We start from the raw sequence: 25,083 nt of genomic DNA, 5'->3' as shown, positions 1-25,083 counted from the left end.
TGTGGCCTGGGAAAGCAGTAGAAGATGGCTCAACTTGGGCCCCTGCACCCACGTGGGAGACCTGGAAGAAGCTCCTGGCTGCTGGCTTCAGATCAGCCCAGTTCTGGCTGTTGCGGCCAATTGGGGAGTGAACTGTCAGATGGAAGAACCGTCAGATGGAAGACCTCTCTCTCTCTCTCTGCCTCTCTTCTCTCTGTATGTAACTCTGACTTTCAAATAAATAAATAACTCTTTAAAAAAAAAAAAAAAGAAACTACAGTGGGAATGACAGGGAATATGAAGGAACATTCAATTTTTTTTAGAAGAAGAATTTTTAAATCCTTTTTTCCTCAACTTTACCCATACATGTTTGGTCAGTAGTCCAGATCAGAGAAATTTTCAATATTTTGTCAGAAAATTACAAGAAGAGCATTAAAATATAAACATGCTTTTCTTTTTCAAGAGTAAAACCAAGACTCAATCTGAAATGCAGGTTTTGTCATGCCATCATCTTTATTAAAATAGACACACATCTGGCAATATAGCACACGGAAATAAGCGAGGCAAAGATATTTGGAGGAATTCCATTTATTGTAGATGCATTTTCACAATATACTTTTATTGCAGCGATCAATTATCAGTGAAAAATACCAAGTGTTCATAAAGTTTTTATGAATGGCAGATTCACAGAACATGCTAGTCAGCTTGCAGTTTTACTTCTTAAAGATAACAGAGAATTCTAATTGAACAAGTAAACAATGAGTTTGTTTTTCAAACAAATTAAATCCAAACAGAACAAAATTCTACCCTAAAATTTATTCCATCCAAATACCGGAATAAAAGTCTGGATTGATACATTCTCTTCTCAACTTTACACTTTCTAGAAAAATATATAATAGCAATCAGGAAAAGCTCTTGTTCAAAAGTTCAACACAGCAACGTTACCTCAAACTTGGCTGCATCTCACTCCAATGATGGTAGTTAAGGCTAAATAGGGAGTTTCAGGTAAGTTCTAGTTTATCTGAACATAGACGTGTGTCTACTCTGTCACGGGTGAACGACTTGTGCGATCTTGGTGGCCCATGTCTGCCAAAAGCTAGGATTCAACTACCTGTAAGCGGGGATCCCTCCTCATGCCCGCCTCCCCGGGTGAGCTCTACTGGAGGAGTTTCGTTGATGAGAAAATTGTCCCTTGGGAGGCCCTCTCATTGTGGTAGGGACAGAGACTGAAACAATTTTGGTTAAGTCAGCTGAGGTATGAGTTTATAGAACTATACTACTTGTAGACGTCTATAGAGAACATTTGGCCAAGACGCTGGAGCAATTTTCCATCATCTATTATGAAGAATAAAAACTTATAGGCTAAAATAAGACCTGATATCTGGATTGTGTGTGTAAAAGCAGTGAATCAATAAAGACTCACTAGTAAACTAATATGTAACTAGTTAAAGTTAAATATACTTTTGAAATTTTGTCAAATTATCAACATATGACAAGTACCACTGACTAATAAAGGTAGAAAAGATTAATTTTAAGAACATTTCAGAGTATATAAAAATGGAAATGTTGTCCTGCCTCCTAAATACTGGATTGTGTTCATTTTAGTTCTTTACTTCCAGACATTAGCAAACACTGGTCTTTGCTTAGACCCATGCGTGGAATTCCATGTGTAATACAGTCACTAAAACTCTTGTCTTTAAATTTTTCTGAAGGAAAGGACCTTAGATATCATGTCCACCAATTTTTATGAACTTTGTGATGAATAACCAGGTTGTGAGTTTGATTCAGATAGTAGATTTAGTAAAATTCACACTGGACTTCAAGCCTGCTTTTAATTATAAACTAAATACTATGTCTTATAGAAAATTTCAACTTGTTTTGACACTTCTAGTCTCTCTTTTCTTCAATACTTTTTTTTCTTACAGGTCACTGGGCATTGAAAACATATCGATACCTATCTGCCATGTTTCTATTGGCAAATATGAAATATTAATATAATACTGTGATTTTTAATTTTTTAAAAAGCTGTGATATTGGCTAGTTACAAGGACATACTACTAAATATAATTGTCTAGCACATAAAAAAGCATTCTATCATTAGTGTGTTTATATATGTATATGCACATACATACATCATCGAGTAATCTAAGATGTGGTTCAGGCTACTGTTACTACTAAAGAAATCCACAAACCAATCTAAAAAAAATCAGTACCACTGTCAGCTAACAGAATAATCCAATTTAGATATGCATCAGCATGAAATAAAGTAATACCTTAACAGTACATCTTTTTTTTTAAAGACAATCATTGCAGTATATAAAATCTGAAATGGGTTACTTTCAGAAAGAGTTACAATTGCCTACTACGATCATTTCTCCCATGCTTTATTCTAAAGTGCAGAAACAACATGACTTCTGTATTTAAAACGACAACCATGGTTCATTTTTCTAGATACTGCACACATTCCTCAGGCAATTTTCAACTTGGATCTCTTTGTGCTGATTTCCAATGTGGTTGGAATCGCTGTTCAGACAGAATCAGGGTGATCAGTAGAAAAGTCTCTTTCACAGCATGGGTTTCTTTAGAAACAGGCTCCTGTGCAAGGGCAGTACTTTCACCATGAACATCTCTAGACTGTGATTATTAAATATAGTGATCATATACATGGGTTTACTGGGATATTGTAAAATAAAACAAAGGAAGATGAACCCAATTTAGTAAATCACCATAAATATAAGACAGAGCAAATTAGCCCTCTACAGTTGAGCTGGTCCAGGGTCTTGAGTTTGGGTTCTTTCTTGAACTGCCTCAGACCTGCTGAGAGAAAAGAACTTTAAATCCACAGCCTGCAGTGTTTCAGCCAGAAACATTGGTTTTTGTCGGAAGGAAAACAGGCAGATTCCAGTTATGGCAGCCACAGATGATTACGAAATGCGGGAGCACTACTGGCATGCTCCTCAAATATGATCTTTTATTCTACATTTCTTCTGTCGAGTTTCTAGCTTCCCTCTTTGTTTCTCCTTTCTGGTCCCTCTTCCTAACTTGACCATCACAAGCTTTTTTTTAAGCTCCATGGTAAGGACCAGCAGTGTAGTGTGCATTCCAAAATAGGCACACATGGCCTAACTAGCCCAGTCAAGGCCATGTCCACGTATCATGGTGAATTAGGATATGCTTATCTTTCACCTTCTCCCACTTCAATCTAACAAACTCTACTTCCTCCCTCCTATTCTTTCTTAAACATTTTATTTAAACTATATAAGTTTCATGTATTTTATACACGCAGACTTAGGAACATAGTGATTTTTCTCACCCTACCCTCCCTCCTGCCCATGTTCCAACCCTTCCTCCTCCCTCCTGTTCTTACACCCCTATTCCCGGACTTCCCTGGTCCACACTCCTAGTCTGATGACTTCCCCCACCATGTCAGCTATTAAACATCCTTGCTGGGGTAGTAACAACTACTAACATGTTATGCATTTCCATTTTCAAACATGTTGTGCATTTTCATTTCGATGGAATGATGGCACAACAAGAAGCATTTGACATTCTGGAACAGAGGAGACAGCTTGTTTGGCATCTCATAAGCTCAGCTCTGAGTCTGGTGGGTTATATCATCCTTATTATTGGTATGGAAAGAGTTCAGGGGCACACCCCAGGGAGGCGGAGCTAGTGAGTGTGCGCTAGCCACCACGGTGTGCCTTCCAGGGAGGCGGAGCTAGTGAGTGTGCGCTACCCACCACGGTGTGCCTTCCAGGGAGGCGGAGCTAGTGAGTGTGTGCTACCCACCACGGTGTGCCTTCCAGGGAGCACGGCTCATGTTCTTGTGCATGGGGGTGGTGTTCTCTGAGTTCCACCATTTTAGAACATCTTTGCTCCGCTTCCCAGAGCTCTGGCTAAGAGGAGTGCTATCCAGAGGGACCCCCTTGGACCTGTGGTGATGGATGACAGGTAGCAGACATGTCCTACTCAGAAAGGAGACTATCTCCACACTTGGACTGCCCTTTCTGAAAGGGCAGAAGCCCAGGCTAGCAGGATCATACAGGTTTTGTCCACCAAGTTCATTCTTTGTTTAGAAAACAAATGAAAAGTTCCCCTCTGCCCTGCCACCAGGAGAAAATCACACGAGGAATTCCACAACTGCACATTTTCTGCTGAATGTGTACGCTCAGTGGAAAGTTGTTTGCATAATGGTGAGCACCCAGGCCCAGATCAGACTGAGTGGCAATCCAGGCTTTGCTGCTGATTTGCTGTATGGCTTTGGGAAAATTACTCAATCTCTCTGAGCTTAATTTGCCTCAGCTATAAGATGGAAACAGTTCTGCTGACCTCACATGGTGGCGAGAGATCAAATGTGGTAATAAACAGCTCTTGGCACGTAGTGGACGCTGTCAGTGGTACATAGTAGTGATTATTACTACTGGGTATTTTTAATACAGTTAGCAATCATTTAGAAGATGTAACCTATTTAAAAGTCACTTTAAGGTGAGAGGCTGGGCTATTGGCTTATATTGGATTGGATTATCACTGCACAACTAATAGGGAAACAACTCAGGCAGCTGCACTAGACTTAAAGTAGGAAAGGGGCAGTACGTCACTCCCTTCAGTGAATACAGTGTGTGTTCATTGCCTTTGATGCCGCCTCCACCCCGGGTCGTCCTAAGGAGTGCTTCCACCTCTAGAGTTCTACGTCGACCCCAAAGCAGCCTGTGCTAACCGTACTGGTGGTCTCTGATTTCTCTTTTTCATTTTTCCTCTTTCTGAGAATACTGAGCTATTACTTGAAATGGAAAAAGGCTACAGCTGGGATATGAATTAGCTCCTTGGTTAACAAGCTGTCCTAGTCACAGTCTGAGCATCCTTTTAGATGTTGTCCAGGGAACCATCTCTCATGAATGAGCATAACCTATGCTCAGAAGGCCAAAAGTGGAAGAGGACTCCACGCTCACTCATTTAGGTGGCAAACATCATTGTACTTTAGATACATTTTAAATTTTGGCCATAGCCACCTTGGGTCCCAGGCTGCTGGCGATGGCAGTATAATCTAGAACGGGTCCAGAAAACAACTTAGGAACACCCATAGAAGCAGGCATTTTCCCTAAGCATTCTTCAAATGACAGTGCTGGGACCTCATAAGGAAAGACAGGCAATGGTTATCTCCTACTGCCCTTCACTGCCAATCTTCCTGTTCTATGGCAGATCTACAGTGTCTCACTGGGCACCATTCCACAGGGGTGGGCTACTTGTGCTGCATGACTGACAAACTTGCAAGGCCAAAGGCTCCACGAAGCTTTCCTTTTGACTGTACTCACACAGGTCTTTTAGAAACTACTAACCAAGCAAAGATGTGTGGGCCAGTGTTAGGTCTCATTTACCCCCAGGCCATTACACTGCAGGATTCACTAGGAAAACATCTCGTTGCAATACCAGTCCTCCAAGTAGATTACCTTAGTGGGGGAAGTGACCTTGTCCACAGATTGCTTTTCCCAGAGGTTCCGCTTGCCGGACACATCTCCCGGCCTCAAGTCCTAAGGAAGAGAGCGCAGAAACAATGCAGAAGTGGTCCTTTTATATTTTCTGGCCAGGTCTAAATACATTGCCACACTTGTTCATATGAATCAATTTATCACCTGCTATATACCCCAGCAAACTAATAACAGACAGGATAGAGCTATTGCTTGACATTAAACAGACTTTGACCTTATTCTGATGATATGAAAATGGACTGGAATTACATATAGCATCTGGATCCTCTCCTTCACCAAGGACTGATTTGTTGACTAAGTGGAATATCAGCATATGTAAAAAAATGTGAGCTCTCTCTACCTTTCTACTACCTTCTTGAAGTGAATAGAGCAGGAGTTATTTTACGATAGTTCATCTGGGGGTTGATAAGCATTTCCCACCTGCAGAGTAAGTGCAGGTGCCCTGCCCCTGTCCCATCTCAGGGAGGGTACCTCTCAAGTGAGTGCTCCCTGGTGGCCTCTAGGTCTCCCCCTGGGCATGAAGTGTTCACGTCCCATGTGGTAACTTAGTCACACATCCTTCCCCCCACCACATGCCCTGCCAACCGTATGCACTGGAGTCACTGTGTTAGGGGAATGGGCAGCCCAAACCAAGGCTCTTTCCTAACTGGATTTTCCTCACGCGAAAATCACATAAATCATTTTGGATTTCCTGGGGGGCAAGTGGGTAATTCTGAATGGATCAACAGAACTTAGTGCCACAAAAATAACATCAATCACAAGTCATATCCTTAAGAGAAGCAGACAGTGGATGACATATGTAAGACGGTGTAGAAATTTCGGGAAGGAAACATCAAAATGTGATTAATCATAATTATGGAGTTTTACATTTTATTGACTAATTCATAATTAATTTTATTTGGATAAGGATCCAAATTTCTGTTTCCATTTGCTTTTCTTCCAGCATTTGTTTATATCAGTACTTGGCAAAAGGTCGTCTGTAGAAAAGAAATCTGTTTTGCTGAAATAGCAATGCTTCTTTTGGCAGATCCTTTTGCATCAGGAAGGCAAACTGATAAAAGTCGCACCTGTTCATGGATACCGATCTAAGTGGGCATATTTCTGTTGAGGCCGCAACACCGAAAATGCATCACTAAACGGTACCATGTAAAGTTCACATTTGCCTTAATCTTACTGAGTTTCTGGATTTCCTCTGTGACATGAATTCCTGATATGAAGCAACAAATCAGACTGTTTTTGAAGAATTCCATTCCATTTGCCAACATGGTTAAAAGCTGCCAAATTGGCTGAAAGACCATCTTCAAGTTTTGGAAATTATAATTAGAAACATGTTGATGGAAGCTCTGGAAAGTGGCTAATATCGCTATTTATTTAATTCACATGAGACAAATATTTTTCTTTCACATGAATGTTTTTCTACCCAAGAAAACAGATTGCATTTCCCTGAGATCCTGCCTATGAATCTTCCAAGATCATATAAAGGGTTTAAAGAGTTGTTTTTAAGAAAATCTGAGTACCCTAGCTGCAAGTTGGCATTTTAAATCAAAGGGAAGGTAAAAATGACATTACCTGACCAGACAACATTTTAGATAAAGACCCACTCAGAGGAAGGAGAAGAAATGAAGGCAGGAGAAGCAGTTTGGTTCCCAGTCACCCAAAGACAAAGTGAAGAAGAGAAGTCAGCTGAGAAAGACATTGTTTTTGAAAAAAGAAAAAAGAAAAAGACAAATTAGCTTTTTAATTTCCGTGTAACATATAGACACAAAGAAAGACAAACCAGATAAATTGAATTTCAGTTACAAAGTTACTCCAAAATCCTCTAAATTCTATCTGCAAATAGCAATAGATGTTTCAACAAAGAATCCAGCACAGATCAATGTCTAGTTTGAAATACGTTCATTTGGGGGGACCTTAAAATACTTATTTGACAAAATATTTTGTGCAATTTAATTATTAGTATAATATGTAATATAAACTTGTGTAATATGTAATGTAAAATCATTACATAACTACTGTTAGAATATGGTTTTTCTCTTCAGTGAGTTTTTTTTTTTTTCTTTAAATACTTGGGCTATCTCTCACTGCTTCCCCGGCCACATTAGCAGGGAGCTGGATTGGAAGTGGAGCAGCTGGGAATCCTACCAGCACCCATACAGGACGCTGCTGTGGCAGGAGGCAGCTCAGTCTGCTACACCACGACACCAGCCACTTCAGTGAGCTTTAATCCTAAGAATTACTCTCCTCCTTAGGGTTTCACTGGCTGAGGACCATTTCCTTCAAAGAAATTCTCTCTGATTTTCTCTTAATGGCCACACGCTGCACATCTACAAACACAAACTCAAGTTTTCCCCTCCACCCACTCATGCCAAGGAACACAAGCAATGGGCTGAGGATGAATTATCTCTGGCCCCAAACCAGAGACACCTTTGGGGGGTCTCCTATTTGTTGTCATCTTTAGGTAAGGTCAGGCTGGCCAGAGTCCCAAGGGTGTCAAACTCAGATGCCTGCCATGAAGGACCAGACTAGAAAAACCAATGTCTGAGGCGACTTGACGTAAGAAAACAGGAAAAAGAGGGAATCAAGCATTTCCAGAGTGCATGTGCATGTCTCCACACTTTAAAAATATGTTCAAATTAGAATTTAAAAAAGGAAAATAAGATACAACAGAGGGGGTCAAACCACATAGATCTTAGCTGCAGGCTACCAGGGGGAGACCCTTGGACAAGACTTAGGACCTTTGCTGTGTCTTTGTAAGTTGCCTTCCCTGGAATTTTTTCCTGCCAACTTTTGTGCTCCTGCAGAGCCCTTTTCAGTTTCTGCATTGCTAAAGCTTCACCTCTTTTCTTCTCGACCCACAGTCTCTGTGAACTACCCTCCCGTCTAGCCGGCCTCCGAGTCTTGTCTCCCAGGAAGACTACCGGGTGCAATCCGTACTGCGAGATGGTGTTGAGTCTAAAGTACAGGTTACTACTAAGTCAGGAATGTGCATAAAACTTAATGTTGCTTCATAATCATACTCAAACTCACACTTCCCTCCTAACATTCATTCCATAGCACTTTCTTCCAGTCTTGTCCTTATTCAGGGAGGCACACTGGTCCAGAAAATCAAAGAGGAGGAAGAGTCATTAAAATCAATACCAGGTGCCACATTCTCCCTTGTCTTTTCTCTCTACCCTCCAGCCGATGGTCTAGGAAATCATCCAAGCATAAGCGAGGTAGGCAATGATCCTGTAAGTTCCCTGTAGTAGTCTTTTGTCCTGACACTTTTTAGGAAGTTGTCAACAGCCCAAGGGGACATTGACACGGTTATATCTATGGTAATAATAACAGAATTTCATCTTTTAAACTTGCCTATTCAGGTAACATTCAGATCATGATAGGCTTATTAGTTGCAGTGTTGGTAAAAGACTAGGGAGCAAATTCTGGACCAACTTTATGAATACAATCCAGTACAGAAGTGAGAAAGATCAGAAATACCACAGATGTGAAAAGACTGCCATCTCCTCTAGCCATGTGGCATATTAATTTATCTTTCTCTCTTTATCCTCTCTACCTTAAGAGATCTTCAGGGGAATCCATGAATTTCATGAACTTGCGTCATATGCATGTTTTGAAGGAGTCAGTCCTTATATATCATGGGTTTTCAAAGATGTCCATAATTCAAAAAGGTTGATAATTACTGGCTTGGAACCATAAAACTTACATAAATTACCATTTAAAATTTATTTTTATTGATTCTTGGCCTTTGACTAATATCAACTGTAAAAAAACCTTTTTTTTTTTTTTTTAATAATTTATACTCTTTCTGCCACCAGCAGAACTGTGAAACTTGAAGCATTTAAGAGTGCATACTTTTTGGGTATGGTCTCCCACATCAACTGTCTCCTGTGAGATGCCCCCTTTTCTGTGTCTACTGGGTTGGGGGAAAAGTTTTATTTCAATATATAAAGATTTTTAAATGGTACATTGGGTTTGTCTTTTACATCTTGTGAGCTCTCATGTAAAGAAAGTAGTCTGAATAATTAAATGGCACAAGGAATTATGCCCCAGAAGGGTATGCAAGCATTTCCATTGTGAACTTTTTTCTTTTTAAGGAAAATGATACAATTGAGTGACTTTGGAGATTATATTGGGAGTCCACACCACCATGCTTCCACAGCACAGAAGGCAAGAATCTGGAAAATTTCTCTACTTCCTCTAGAACGTGGGGCATGGAAGCTGACTCCCAGCTCCCCTGGGCACCAACAAAGATATAAAAGCTAACTTCTCAAAGAAAACTCAGCAATACACAATGGGGAGTTTCATCGTTTTTGCTATAACAAAAAATGCAAGGTGATTATCATAGAAATATTTTCTAAAGTTCATAGAAAATGCATGATGAAAAAAACTGCACATGGATTTCAATGAGTTTTACACTAAAAGTTTGCATTTCACTTCCTATGAACTTTCTGAAGCACCCTCAAACAGCAATGAAAAAGTTGAAAGAGTATTTTTATAGCAAGACAGCTAGGCTTAAGAAGTTAAAAGAAGGTAGATTTTCAAAAACAACATTTCACAACCAGCTTGTCTAATTTCCAGTTTCACTGCGTGTTTTTTTTTTAATGACTTTCCTTTGAAAGTGTTGATAACAAAATTGTAGCAATTATTTCAACAACTACCCAATAATCATATTTTTGTGCCAAGTATTAGAAATTAGGCAAATTAGAAAACACAGGTTTTGAAAAAGCCAATGTGTATATTCATTTGGGAAAAAGTATAGGAGTGCTCTTGCCAGAGATGTAGCCAAAATAACTTGACATTTTATTGTCAAATTCCTGCCCATAATTTATAGAGTAGAAGCTAACCAAATAGGCCAGCAACATGTCTAAATTTGAACAGCCTCAACGTGCTAACTTCCCCACGTGGAGTGGAGAGGTGAGTATTTGGTCCCAGGTGAGCCTGCGGGTAACGCGGTGTGACTGCGCAGGACGTCTGTACTCCACACCTCCTTGCTGGTTAATCAGCAGGGACTGAGAAGAACAGGGACACGATGCATTCTAGCGAAACAGACCAACTGCTTGTTCCCTTCCGCTGCTGCAAACTGAGAGGTCAAACAAGTTCAGAAAACTCGCGAGTTACTTACAGAAGGCTTGGGGGCAGGTGACTTGCTGCCATCCGGGGTTTTGGTTAGCCATTCATTGATGCGGCTGGAAACTCCTACCTTCAGGCCGGCGGTTTCCTACAAAGAGTCAGTCACCCAAGTAAACCTTAGCTGGGAAGACACCACCAAAGCAACCTCAAAATACCAGTAAGCACGACTTCGGGGCTTCCATTGATGTTTAAAGAACACGCTGTCTGATCCCCGCCCCCCCACCCCGTACCTTCTCTACCCTGAACCCAAGAGCAGAGGACCAATCTCAGGTATTTCATTTAGAGCTGCACGGCCAGAGCCTAGCACACAGTGTAGCCTCGTGAACAGCTCTCTCTCAGCTCACTTCTGTGGCCACTGCCACACAAAGTATGGATTGCACCTGCTTCACTGCTTTTATGATTATTATCATTTTAAGATTTATTGTTTATTTGAAAGGTAGACTTACGGGGCAGGGAAGGGGTAAGACAGAGAGAGAGAGAGAATCTTCCACCTCCTGGTTTATTCCCCAGGTGGCCACAATGGCAGGAGGTGGGCCAATCTAAAGCCAGGAGCCCGGAGCTTCCTCTGGGTCTCCCACACCGGTTCAGGGGCCCAAGTACTTAGGCCATTCTCTGCTGCTTTTCCCAGGCCATAGCAGGGGGCTGGATCGGAAGTGCAGCAGCTGGGACTGGAACCGGTGCCCATATGGGATGCTGGTGCTGCAGGTCACAGCTTTACCTGCTATGCCACAGCACTGGCCCCCAGTCTGCTTGTATTATTAACTTCCCTAAAACAGAAGGGAAAAACAGATCCACTCCTCTAGACTTAAAAGACAAAAGTCGTGCACGCACCTTGTTCGGGGTGCCTGACGCAGTGGGGGCGGAAAACACGTTCCCTTTCTCCCACATGCTCTTGATGTTGCGCACACCTTCAGCAGGGACAGGCAGGTCCGAGGCGGCTGGTTTTGTAGATTTTGCAGCTTTCGTTCCCTGAAATGATTATGTTGAGGATGCAAAGTTTGTTCCTGTAAGATTACGTGAACTTCCTCCCTCAACATCAGCATTTTTAGAAATTCATTGTGTAAATTCCTTCACCAAAAGTGAATGGTCATTTCTGCTCTGCATTCTGATGGTATGTGTTACGCAACATAAATCCTAACAGCCGGTCACAGGATCTAACAAAACGACATGTGCTTTGTTAGGGGGAACCACTGATTGCTAAGGTGATAGTCTACCTTGTTTCTTCAACAGATAGTTCTCAAATGCCTACTGTGTGCGGGGCACTCTGCTAGGACCTGAGTACACAGTTTTCCTTAAAACAAGGCAACCTGCTCTGTAGGCTGTAGAGTGCTATGTATCAATAGGACAGAAAGGTAGTAACAAGCTACACAAATATTTATTTCACATCGTCGTGTAATAAGTGAGTGAGTGCAAGAGAGCGCTCAGTAGGAGAATCCTACTTATTTTTGGGGATGCAAAGAAAGCTACTCTGAAGACTCGGAAGTGTGTGAAGTCCGGAGGCAGGGAAGTGTTCAAAGATAAAAACTGAGATGCCACTCCATAGAGAATATTCTGGAAGGAGATATAGGAAAGAAAGGTGTGTGTTTGAGATACTTTTCCAGCAGCATTAAGACATGCCCCGAATGGCACAAGTTTCTCTCCTGGTCCTGCTTGGTAGCCTGGGGGCTATGGTCAAAATGATCAACTAAGACAAGTGTCACCACCAGTGACCACGCATAAAAAACAATCCCACTGGACTATGCAGTCTGAAGCCCCAGTCTTAGCTTTGTTAGACCTCTTGGTGCCATGACCAATTCAACCACAGAAAACAACTGCTGTGGTGTGAACACAATTTTGCTCCTGGACTCATGCTGGGCTTCATACGCAGAAGTCATACGTTAATGGCACTAAGAGTTAGTGTTTGGAGGTGGGGCCTGCAGGAGGTGGTTGGATTGGGATGGGCTGTTAGGGCAGAGCCCCTGCGTTTAAATCTTGGTGATTTTGTAAGAGACCAGAGACATATACAGACACGCATGTTCCCCCCTCCCTCCTTCATGGCTGACTGCATGACCCTAACTTCACACTTCATCATTGCTGCCCTCATCCAAGAACAAACCAATCTTGCACCTCTTGCTCCAAAAACGTAAGCTGAAATGAACCTTTCAGTTTTATAAAGTTAATTTTCTTGGGTATTTCACTGTCGTGATGAAAAGCTGACTCAGAACTATCTGTAATTTGCCCTACATTTTAGTGGACATTCATCACATCTTGAGTGTTAGGAATTGATTAGTCACCTGATATTCATCAGATCTTTCTCCTTGTTTCCCTTATCATCTGTGTGAACTACTTTTCGAATATCTCTACTCTAGAGGACAAAGGAGAGGATAAAATTAAATGAAATGGATCAATTGTATCACAGCAGGTGTTCCAAGACAGCACGAGGCCAAAACCACTGGCTAAGGTCTACACGGCAGGTTCCTATATGATGAATGACACCTACCTCTTAGTGCTTTGGTACTTGGAAGTATGCATTATTTCCAGAGTAAAACACACAGGCCAATTGAGTTGGAAAAAAGTTAGAGTAGCCAGAAGCATAAAACAGTCAAATAGGAAACAGTCTATTTGAAACTAATGCTTAAAGTTGCCTATTGTCTTTACATTACTTTATACTACTAATTTTCTTTGATAATCAAAATTTTTATAAACAAAAGAGGACTATGTAAGATTGTAAGAGGTTAATCACATTTAGGAACACAGTTTATGAGGAATTAAGTCTACTGAAGATATACTGTGAACATATACATTAACATAGTTACATACCAAGGAACTCATTTATTAAAACAATAAAGCTCTTTGTTAAAGAATATTCAGGTCGATTTTATTGAAAACTGTTCCATAGTTTATCTTTTATTTCTATACTTCTCAAAAACTAGTTCAAAGTATAATAAGGCATCATTAATATTCCTTTATTCCAAATGGTATTCATTTGAAAGGCAGAGCAAGATATCTATCTATCTATCTATCTATCTATCTATCTATCTATCTATCTATCGAGATTTCTTCCTCTTTTTCACTCCCCAGTTGCTTGCAACAGCTGGGGCTGGGCCAGGCTGAAGCCAGGAGTCAGGAACTCTATCCAGGTTTCCATGTAGGAAGCAGGACATCCAATTCTTGAGCCATCATCTGCTGCCTCCCAGGCACTTCAGAAGGAAGATGGACCAGACGTGGAGGTGTGACTCTATCCTGGCCACTCCAGTATTGGATGTGGGTGACTCAAACAGTGAATTAACCCACTGTGCTCAAATCCCACACAGCATCATTAATATTCGACCACTACTGCGGCTACTGGAATTGATTCTTGTTCTAAGTGTTCCTATGACCTTCTGCTCAACAAGGCCATCATTCTGAAACCAATTCTCACCTCGATTGCACTGGTGTACTGCTCCAGTCTGCTGTCAATCTTAGACACGACTGCTGCTTGATGAGTTGATTTGACACCACTGCTAAAAAAAAAAAAAAAAGAAAAACCACATATGTGTAAAAATATGAGAATCATTCCATACATATAAGAGCTAACTTTTCGTAAATGAACAATCAACCACATTTACCTTTTCTGCACAGACTTGTTCAAAAACTCTGCTCGCTCTTCTATCTAGGAATTGAAAAATGCAATAAATCCAGTTAATGGTTTTAGCTTGTACACACTTGTTTCTCAGCCCATGCCAGTAGCATTCCTGAACAAGGTGATACAAAAGCCAGAGTATTTAAGGGCATTCAGATACTACACACAGGAACTCTGCTATGCAAGAACTCTGGATACGTTATTTGATAGTCAGATTTGAGGGCTGCGGTTAGGATTGGCAGAGGATATAGAAGATGTAGAGAAGTATTTTCTAGAGGCCAATTATAACCATATTGAAATGAAAATGAAAATCACCCTGAATTAATATAAGTCAGTGGCACAATATTTAAAATACAAAACTATAATAATTTCTTCTCCATAATACATGTTATTAACCTTTTAGGACATACTCGTATGAGTGCAGAAATACTATGCTATTTGATTAACAAAAAAAAATTCCCAAAATGACTTAACTATATACTTGCTATATAACAGGATCAAACAAGACACCTAACTAAGAGTTGTGAACTATTCACTATTGCTTAGCCTTATTTCCTAACTCGGTAGGTGGTGAACACAGTGTTGAACTTGACTTTCTCCTGCAAAAGATGGGAATGGGGAAGAGAATGAGGGTGGGCAAAGCTCCTCATAAGGGATGGAGGCTTCCCCATTAAGCTCCTTCCTCTTAGCCCAAGTGGGAAATAAAGAAATAAATCCAGAGGAGCTGTGATGGATACATGCTAACCTGACAGTTCAGTAGTCCTTAACGAGGTACACAAACATTTAGTTCATGATACCCCTAGTATCTCTTACAATGTAGGACAGAACTGGAACTTACAAAAAATTAATAAACACCACAAAGATTTTGAAAAACATGCTCTATTCCTAATATCAGCTGAATCAACACTTCATAGATGTTGGTAAGGTCACTTCATTCTTTTTAATGATTTCTTACAAAGATAAATGCAAACCTTTACTAAAAAATTTATACAGAAAAGGGCTGTATGGGGAGCCTAGCATTTATGAGATATTATGGATCCATAAAATAAACATTTTTTTGCTGATTTTAATTATAAACTTAGAAATGCTTTTCTGTACAAAAAGTTTCCAGGTGAATGAGGTGAAATAGTTTAGAACCATGCAATGGACTGGCACTTTTAATATTTCCCATCCTTGCCTCTATCCATCCATCCATCCATCTATCCATGGACCCATCCACTCATCTAAGCCAAACAGCTTGTCAGTCAAACTATCAACCAACAAATTGTATTTTGAGTATCTTCCGTTTAAAGTTATCTTCCCAGCGGTAAATAAGATGGTGCTATGGACTGAGTTGTGTCCCTCACTCTAAAATTTACATTTTGAAACCTTCCCCTCCCACCCCACCCCTACTCCTGGCCTTATGGCTATATCTGGAGGTGAGGCTCTGAGAAAGTCACTAAGGAGAAATGAAGTCATCGGAGTGGGGCCCTTATCGAACAGGATTAAAACCCTTACAAGAAGAGACACTAGATACTGTGTGCTCACTCTTTCTACCCCGGGAGGATACAGTTGAGAAGGTGATCATCCATGAGCTCTTAGCAGAAGCTGAATTGGCCAGTACCGTCATCTCAAAGGTTTCAGACTCCAGCACTGTGCAGACCAGTCCAGGGAGCTTTGTTACGGCAGCCTGAGCAGACTAAGACAGTTAAGGGCCCATTCTTAAAGAGCACATCATTTAAGCACCAGCATGTGGCACAGTGAGAAAAGCTGGCACCTGTGACACCAATATGGGTGCTGGTCTGCATCCTGGCTGCTCCACTTCTTTTTTTTAATTTATTATTTTTTTTCATTTTTATTTTTTTTGACAAGCAGAGTGGACAGTGAGAGAGAGAGATAGAGAGAAAGGTCTTCTTTTGCTGTTGGTTCACCCTCCAATGGTCACCGCGGCTGGCGCGCTGCAGCCGGCGCACCACGCTGATCCGGTGGCAGGAGCCAGGTGCTTCTCCTGGTCTCCCATGGGGTGCAGGGCCCAAGGACCTGGGCCATCCTCCACTGTACTCCCTGGCCACAGCAGAGAGCTGGCCTGGAAGAGGGGCAACCGGGACAGAATCCGGCGCCCCGACCGGGACTAGAACCCAGTGTGCTGGCACCGCTAGGTGGAGGATTAGCCTAGTGAGCTGTGGCGCCTGCCCGCTGCTCCACTTCTAATCCAGTTCTTTGCTAATGGCCTAGGAAAGCAGTGCAGGGTGGCCCAAGCACTTGGGCTCCTGCCATCCATGTGGGAGACCCAGATGAAGCTCCTGGCTGCTGGCTTTGGCCTGGCTCAGCCCTAGTTGTTATAGCCATCTGGGAAGTAAACCAACAGACAGAAGATTTCTGTCTGTCTGTCTCTCTCTCTCTGTAACTCTGACTTTCAAATAAATAAATAAATAAAGGAGCACATGATTTGCTAGGGAAGAATAATAACACACATCCATATTTAAGACTCAATGGCAGATACATAATACAGATTAAAAGTAAATGTTACATCTATAAGAGAAGGAACTCTGGCGGAGTTGAAGAAGGCTTTTCAGGAGTTCTGAATTTGGGCTGAGATTTGTAGTTTGCAGTGTCAAAAATCAGTGTATGCAGCTAAGGGTAGGAGCACATGAGTTAGAGGGAAAGGGACATTTCTAGCACAGAAATGCACGTTGCAAGACGTGCGGCAGGTAGAGTGGTGGAATGGAGAACAGGATAGAGAACAAGTCAGCAGGACGGCAGGGCGGAGACTTATCCTCTGTAACAGTGTCAGCATCTTTCTGATCCAGGGACCATCCTTCTAACCTTGGCCATCTTCTCTACTCTAAAATCAGAGGCTCTCTGACTTCTAACTCCTCCTTTTATACTTAGAGTCGCTAACGTAGCTTGATTTCATGATCACGTTTGTATTAGGAGGTGGGACCTTCGGCAGGCGACCAGATCATGAGCACAGAGCCCTCATGAATGGGACTCATGGCTGACAAAAGAGGCCCGAGGGAGCTCGTGTGCCTCCTTTCCTTCTCCTTCCACCACGTAAGGACACAGTGCAGCGCCACCCATGGCTAACAGGCTCTGCCTCGATACTGAATCTGCCGGTGCCTCGACCTGAGATCTCTCAGCCTCCAGAATTGAAAGGAACACATTTCAGTTGTTCTCTCTTGGGTATTTTGTTAGAGCAGCCCCAAAAGGGTGACACAGAAGGAAAGCAAAATCAACGAGACAAAGGTCTTGAATAATCAACAACTAATTAAGGGGTTAAACCAAGCTCCGGCATTTTATATGATGAGCGGTTAAGCCAAGCTTTGGTTTTTGTGTGATATGAGTGGTGTTATAAGAAGGTTTTTTGGCAAGACAATACCTTGAGAGATGAACCCTTAGGAGTGAAGCACTTGAATGGCTTCTTGTCATCTGACAGGCCGTCTTCTGGCATCTTCTGCCGCTTCTCAGCGGCTTCTGCCCGTCGCCTTTCAATCTCTTCCTTTAGCCTTCTTTTCTCCTCCTAGGAGAGAAAGAGCAAATACAAGGACATCATGGCCAGGCTGGAGGCTGCAGAGAAAGGGCCCTGGTTGGAGAAGCAACCTCTCAGGCTCGAGGGTGGAAACCACCCCTGTCCCCAAGGGTGCTCAGAGGATAACCCTGAGCACTGGAGTCCAGCTGTGTGGACTTGCATTCTGCTGTGGCTGCTGCTCTCCCTCTGTGTGACCCTGAACATGCTGTGTACCAGAGGGGTCTCTGCTTCAGTTTCGCCAGCTATAAACATAATAATAGCACCCACTTCCTAGGGTTTTCATGAGCTCTGTGAGAGCAAGCACAGTAAAATGATTAGACTAGTGCTTAGTATGGTGAGTCCATAAAAATGATGCGTTTTCATCCCCATCCTATGAATCCTTTAACCCTAACCTTCCATTTCTGAATGTGTAAAATGAATATGAATATCTCTTTTACCTACTTCCTATGACACACACAAAGACTGATGAGATGGCACACATGAAAATGTATGTACATCTACGGTGCCATATTTGCCAAATCATACAAGAAATGATTTTATGGTTGCCTCACACCTCAACGAAATAGATTCTTTCAGGTGATTTGACAAATCTGAAATGATGTGGCCAGCGTGCCATAGTGGTGCAATCACTGATGTTTACAATCTCTCTCACCACCTTCTCTATGCCTTTATTTCTAGTCTAGAATATTCTACACTGTCTTCTCAGTTAGGCAAGAAGTTCAGAGCTCCGAGCAAGTTGTACATCCTCTAAGAATGATTTTCAGAAAGATCTATGCCATCTTTGTAGCTTTCCCACTCCGAGATCACTGTCATCGGACACTCTCCAGCAGTGACTCGGGGTCCGGCCGTCAGAAGACACTGCAGAAAGAGCCCGTGCCTGGTAGGAGCTTGGACCAAATAACCTCCAGGGTCCGATCCAGGTCTGCTTTCCCCGGTACTCTCCTCTTCTAGATAATCATCACAGCCCCTACCACTACTGCTTCTTGAATAGCTATCATGTGCCGAGCATCGTGACTGTGCCAGTCTGCCTAATCATCAGAATGATCCTGCAAAGCAGGCACCACCGCAGGAAGGAACGAAGACTTAGAGGAGTCCGACAAGTCCAAGGTCCCAGCTTCTCCGTGGCCGAGCTGGGATACAAGGGTACGCTTGATTCTAAAACCCTATCATCCCAACCACTTTCCATCCCAAGGTCTTTGGATCATTGAAAGTTGGAGTTGGAAGAGACCTTGGAATAATTTATCCAAATTTTCCACCCGTTCAGGGAATTTTGGTAAAGAACCCATATCTGAAAGCTATCGAAAGTCCTTTTGCACATTCTGAATGATGTGAAATCATTATCGCAAAAGATCCAGGTCAGAGCTGGAAAAGCTGGGTCCAAAGACGGAATCTTCAAGTGACTCACATGAAGTGTTTGATGCCTGCCTGGTTTCTCTGTCCACGAAATGAGAATGTACTTCAGGATGCAAGGGAAGAATGCACTTTGTAAACTGCAGCAGTGGAAGTTAGAGTTGGTTAGCCTTTTTTCCAATGCTGCGCCAACATGTTCCTCCTTGTAACTTTATCTGTAGATTTGGTTTGGTCTTAAAAAGAGGGAACAAATTCATCTGCTCATAATGATAGGGTCCCTGCTGCACCGGGGTGGGGGGCACTGCACTGGTTCCTGGGTATGCAGTAGGGAACAAGCAGATTCTGTCCTGTCCACATTTTAACACAAGTTAATACATTCTAGAACCCACAAAAATGATTTGGAAAATCTCTATTAAACTCCTTCTCACTTCCAGCACTGTGGCATAGCAGGTGAGGCCGCTGCAGTGACGGCATCCCATATGCCCGGGCACCAGTTCAAGTCCCAGCTGCTCCACTTCTGATCCAGCTCTCTGCTGTGGCCTGGGAAAGCAGTAGAAGATGGCCCAAGTCCTTGGGCCACTGCACCCACGTGGGAGACCTGGAAGAAGCTCCTGGCCCCTGGCTTTGGTTCAGGCCAGCTCCAGCCGTTTGCGGCCATTTGGAGAGTGAACCATCAGATGGAAGACCTTTCTCTCTCTCTCTGCTTCTGTGTAACTCTGCCTTTCAAATAAGTGAATAAATTTGGAAAAAAAAAAAAAAAGCCTCTTCCAATATTAGAAAAAATCTCTCACATACCAATTTGCCAAACTTTCATCCTTTTGGCTCCCTAAATTTCTCCATTGAGTGGCACTGTAGGGTTAAGACAACTGGGCGCTTGGGAAAATTACAAAAGAAAAAACCAAGGAAACCACTCCATGCGCTGGCTTCATCCGTTAAAACCGGGGATGACAACCCTCCTCAGAGAGTTCTTAGGAAAACCGGATACAGTAGCAGGTCTGCAGCCTTTAGCACCGCGCCTACTGCACAGTAAGCTTATCATTCTTCAAACAGAGTCTAGAGTCTATGCTCCACGGCTTGGGGGAGAATGACTCCTGGGCCAGGAGGGTGCGCAGGGGCGCGCTCTGGCGCAGGGCTGCGCGCTCTGGGCCAGGAGGGTGCGCAGGGGTGCGCTCTGGCGCAGGGGCCAGGAGGGTGCGCAGGGGTGCGCTCTGGCGCAGGGGCCAGGAGGGTGCGCAGGGCCGCGCGCTCCTTACCTCCTCTCGAACTTTCCGGTCTGCCTCCTCCTGCTTCTTGCGCTGCTCTTCCTCCTCCAGGACTTTCCTTCGCTCCTCCCTCTTCTTCTTCAGCTCCTCCAGCTCCAGGGCCGCCTCCTGCTGTTTCTGTTTGAGCTTCTCGAACTCCTCGCTCTCGGTCTCCCCGCGGCGGCGGCGCAGCTCCTCCAGCCGCTTGCCGGCTTCAGCCTCCTGAGCGTCCCCGCTGGGTCTCGCTCCGGAGCGGCCGGGGCTGCAGGGAAATGGAAAGGGGGTTGACACGCTTCTGCCTGGCTCTCTCCCCTGGAGGAATGCGGATGTCCAGTGTGCAGGCTTGGCGCCCCTAGCCCCAGGCCCTCTGCCTGGCCCTTGCCACTGGAACCACACCCCGGGTGGAGGGGGAGGTGGCCAGTCCCAAGATCTTAACAGGAGCCACCTGCTCTTGGTGTTCTCGGTTGTAAACCAAAGCAAATGGGCACGTGGCTGGGTTTGCGAAATGGTATAGCCATGTGGAAAACGGGTTGGAGGCTCCTGGGCGTTAAAATAAGACAGGCTCTCGGGAGACATTTGCACACCCGTTATTCACAACAGCTAACGGTTGGAAGCAGCCCGAGGGTCCACGGACAAAGGGCATGTGGTACAGCCAGGCACGGGGAGAGTAGCCAGCCTTCAAGAGAAAAGAAACCGCACGCAGACAGGCGTAAAGAGGCAGTTCAGGTCAATGCCACGTCCATGAGGAATAGACAGTAGGGGAATTCATAGAACGCAGAGTGGTGGCTAGGAGGGGCTGGGCGGAATGAAACATAGGGAGCTGTGGCGTGAGTATGCAGGTATATGTAAGATGGAAGTGTTTTAGAGATCTGTGTGCAGCATTGTGAATGTACTTTACACTACTGAAGCGTGCATTGAAATGTGGTTAAGATGGTAATTTGTATGTTACACGGTGGGTTTTTAATTGCCACGGTTAAAAACAAATACACGCTAAATGCTATAACATGGAGAAAGATGGGGCAAACACTCGTCGTTCTATTCACCTTGGTGAACTATTCTTTGGGTCTCATGGGAGTAAATATTAAATAAACATTAGCTTACATATCATTCATAAAGGTTGGCTGTTATTAGAAAGAGAGGCATGCAGCCTAAAACGTTACTTCGTATGCACTGTAAGGAGTGGCCTCATTATTCTCGTCCATTAAGTTACCAGATCACTTAGGTCTACCTGGAATCCTGGATCAGGAGGAAGACAGAGAGGCTCAGGCGCTGGGGACAGGGGCTGAAATAAATCCATCCATCCACAACTTTGCCTTGACCTTGACCCTGACCACAGATTTCCCGAAGAGGAGATCAGCCATCGCCCCTTGAGTTGAGCACAGAACATTTGTCTGTTTCTTACAGGGCTGCGCCAGGGGAGTGCCTGATGAGGAGGCATTCACTGACCCAGGCTTTCACATTGGGCATTTTGCCCTCATGGACCTCAACATGACTGCAATACTCATGTTCCTATGAGGACTTCATATGACCTAATTAGTTCTGCTATGATATGCTTGGGGTTGCTACTTTATGCTTTACAAATCCTCTTCACATTCTTCATCTCTCTTTTTGAAAGATTTATTTATTTATTTGAAAGTCAGAATTACAGAGAGAGAGAGAGAGAGAGAGAGAGAGGTCTTCCATCCACTGGTTCACTCCCCAATTGGCCGAAACAGCCAGAGCTGTGCTGATTCAAAACCAGGAGCCAGCAGCTTCCTCCGGGTCTCCCACACAGGGGCCCAAAGACTTGAGCCATCTTCTACTGCTTTCCCAGGCCATAGCAGAGAGCTATATCAAAAGTGGAGCAGCTGGGACTCGAACCGGCACCCGTATAGGATGCTGGCACTGCAGGCAGTGGCTTTACTCGCTCCACCACAGCACCGGCCCCTTCTTCATCTCTTTTAATGGTCACAATAGCTAGGAGCTTTTCAGGTTAGATTTCTCATCACCAAATAAGGGGAAAGAAAGAAGGTGAAAAAATAATTTACCCAAAATTTGATAGCTAGGAAGTGAGTGAGTCCTGAACAGATCCTAATGCTTCCCCAGCAATTATACTTTTTTTCACTACAACTGTAATTATATCTGAGTTACATATGATTTGTTATAAAATGATGAATCAACTGGAACAGAACATGTTAACCCACCTCCCACCCTATCCCCTCAAATGTGGAGGGTGGAGAATTCATGAGGGATGCTTCCTAAGAATGTCTAAGTCTGGGTCTAGCTACTCTCCCTGCCTGAGAGGAAGCAGATAGCCCAGATAGAGAGCAGGAAGAAAATGAGTAATCTTGTAAGTAGGAACCAAAGTTGAAATTGACACTGAATTTTTCTTTTGTGATTAAAAGGGAACACAGGGCGGGGGCCCGTGCTGTGGTATAGCAGGTAAAGCTGCCGCCTGCAGTTCCAGCATCCCATATGGGCCCTGGTTTGAGATCCAGCTGCTCCACTTCCGATCCAGCTCTCTGCTGTGTCCTGGGAAAGCAGTAGAAGATGGCGCAAGTCCTTGGGCCCTTGCACCTGCATGGGAGACCTGGAAGCTCTTGGCTCCTGGCTTCAGATCAGCTAAGCTCTGGCCGTTGCAGCCATCTGGGAGTGAACTAGTGGATGGAAGACCTCCCCCCCCCCCTTTCTCTCTATCTCTCTGGCTCTGGCTCTCTCTGTAACTCTTTCAAATAAATAAAATAAATCTTAAAAAGTTGGGGGGAGCACAGGGATTTCATTGCAGAATCCGGAACCTGTTAACTGAAGACAGACTGCTATCCCAAGTCCTTGTGTTCACATTTTATTTCAGAACTGGTGTTCTTAATGATTTGCAGAAATCATATAAGAAGATGGGGAGACAGCATTAGCACCTGCGGACCCCACGTTCCTTTAGAACATTGATGATTTTGACACTAATAAGAGTAGAAGTAGAACTTCAGCAGAACATGGTATTTCCACTAAAGCAGAATTCACAGTCGTTAGATCAGCCTGGGGCTTTATTCACAAGAATTTAGTGGTGTGTTCAAAGGGCCTTGGTGCAGTTAGTCTTAAACTAAGAGACAAACATATAGCTTGTTGCCATTTAAATACTTATTAACAAGTAGTGAGGCTTTCTTAACTAGAGCTGAAAAAAGGGAGCCAGTTCCCGACACATTTGTCTTAGAATGGATGAATCTGCGTCTTTTACTCCATGCAGACAGTGTCACAGGGTTTCTGCTTATGGAGCAGAGAATGAATAAAACAATGAACAGGTTCAAGATATACATTAAACAATCTTGATATTATAGGGTATATCTCATAATATTAAGCATTGGGGTAGTTCTGAATATACTATGTTCTAGGACAATGTTTTTAAAGTGGTATAATGAAAAATCAATTAGTGGATTATAACCAGCATTGAAAAGTATAATAGAAAAGCCAGCGTGCATTGCATAGAGCAATGGAAAAAATACTATGTCTTGAATGTTTGTCTCATTGCAGATATTTACTAGCATATGGGTATATACTGGGCCATGATGCAAAACTTATTTCTTACTAAGGGTTGAAGTTTAAAAGTTTAAAATGAATGTTTTTGGTTCTTGATAAACTTTAAAGATGAACTTGTATTTTGAACTCCAACTGAGCTGTTTTAAAACCTTACATTATTTTTTTCCCCAGGATCTTACAGGCTTACAGGTCTTTGACACCTCTCCCAGCCCACTGCAGGTCCTTGTGACTTCAGAAATGATCCTGCCCTCTGTGTTCCCAAGAGCTGGAGTGGCAAAACACATCTGCAGAAACCTCTCTGGATTCCACTAGGTGTCGCTGTGTCTTTGTTTTGGACAATCAAGACGTCCATCATTAGGGACTAGTCATCCTACCCACCCAGTGAAATATTCTAACATTGTCACTTACAGACTTGTATTTATCGCTACAGAAAGCTAGCTATGATCCGTCACTATGCACAACAGTGAAATCCTTGGTATAATCTATCTCCATCACTTGATCATTCAAATGGAGAGTTTTGTGTCATGTTTCAGGGAAAACATTATGGTTACATGAAGACGGGATTATCAAAGGAGACGGTAATGAAATCAATCACAAGAAGCTATGATCAAAACAGGAGAAAGAGTTTTGTCTGCATGACCTTGACTTATATATGTGGACCTGCCTTTAGCATCAGGGTCCCACTTACATGGAAATTTCTCCCACAAAGATCTATCTTCGGCTGTGCTAGGTTTACGACAAACATCAAACCTTTGGTCATTAAGAACAAAGCCTGTTTGCTGTTAAACCAGCAGGTACTAAGTTCCTAGAAATAGAGGCTCCTCCTCCCTTCCTTGTTTCTCATTTTGTAAGTACGAGAAGCAAAACCATGCTTCTGTGCCTCTGTGCACATCAACATGAGTGAAACTAAAACACAGATGCTGGCAGCTCATGGCAATGAGTAATATGGGGGCAGCTTGTCCTTGTGTTTCTTTTCTGCCCAAAGACGGAAAAATCAAGGCAAGAATCTCATTTAAATGTTTTCGGTGCTCCAAACATTTCCAATTCTTTGATAAGTTTCTCTTTGAATTACCTAGTCCTTTGGAGGTCTACACATAGGCATGCTAATTTTTTTTTTTTTTTTTTTTTGACAGGCAGAGTGGACAGTGAGAGAGAGAGACAGAGAGAAAGGTCTTCCTTTGCCGTTGGTTCACCCTCCAATGGCCGCCGCTGCAGCCGGCGCACCGCGCTGATCCTGGCAGGAGCCAGGAGCCAGGTGCTTTTTCCTGGTCTCCCATGGGG

At 43.2% G+C, this 25,083-nt stretch overlaps 1 protein-coding gene across 19 annotated transcripts in view; it reads right to left on the bottom strand.

Moving 5' to 3' along the window:
* Positions 1–551: 551 nt before the first annotated feature.
* The window catches only part of CALD1 (caldesmon 1), a 193,567-nt gene continuing 169,035 nt past the window's right edge, over positions 552–25,083 (bottom strand). For 10 of the 19 annotated variants that reach the window (XM_051847959.2, XM_051847964.2, XM_051847965.2 and 7 more), the window contains 8 exons: positions 20,308–20,557; positions 17,555–17,695; positions 14,183–14,226; positions 13,996–14,077; positions 11,427–11,564; positions 10,588–10,683; positions 5,427–5,507; positions 552–2,796 (listed from right to left, as the gene is read on the bottom strand). In XM_051847959.2, coding sequence (XP_051703919.2) covers positions 2,788–2,796; positions 5,427–5,507; positions 10,588–10,683; positions 11,427–11,564; positions 13,996–14,077; positions 14,183–14,226; positions 17,555–17,695; positions 20,308–20,557 — 841 coding nt within the window. In that variant the 3' untranslated portion in view covers positions 552–2,787. 19 annotated transcript variants of the gene reach the window in all.

This window comes from Oryctolagus cuniculus, chromosome 3 (assembly GCF_964237555.1).
Source record: "Oryctolagus cuniculus chromosome 3, mOryCun1.1, whole genome shotgun sequence".
Lineage (NCBI taxonomy): Eukaryota > Metazoa > Chordata > Mammalia > Lagomorpha > Leporidae > Oryctolagus > Oryctolagus cuniculus.
The sequence above is the reverse complement of the archived record's forward strand: the minus strand, read 5'-3'. Positions and strand labels throughout refer to the sequence as shown.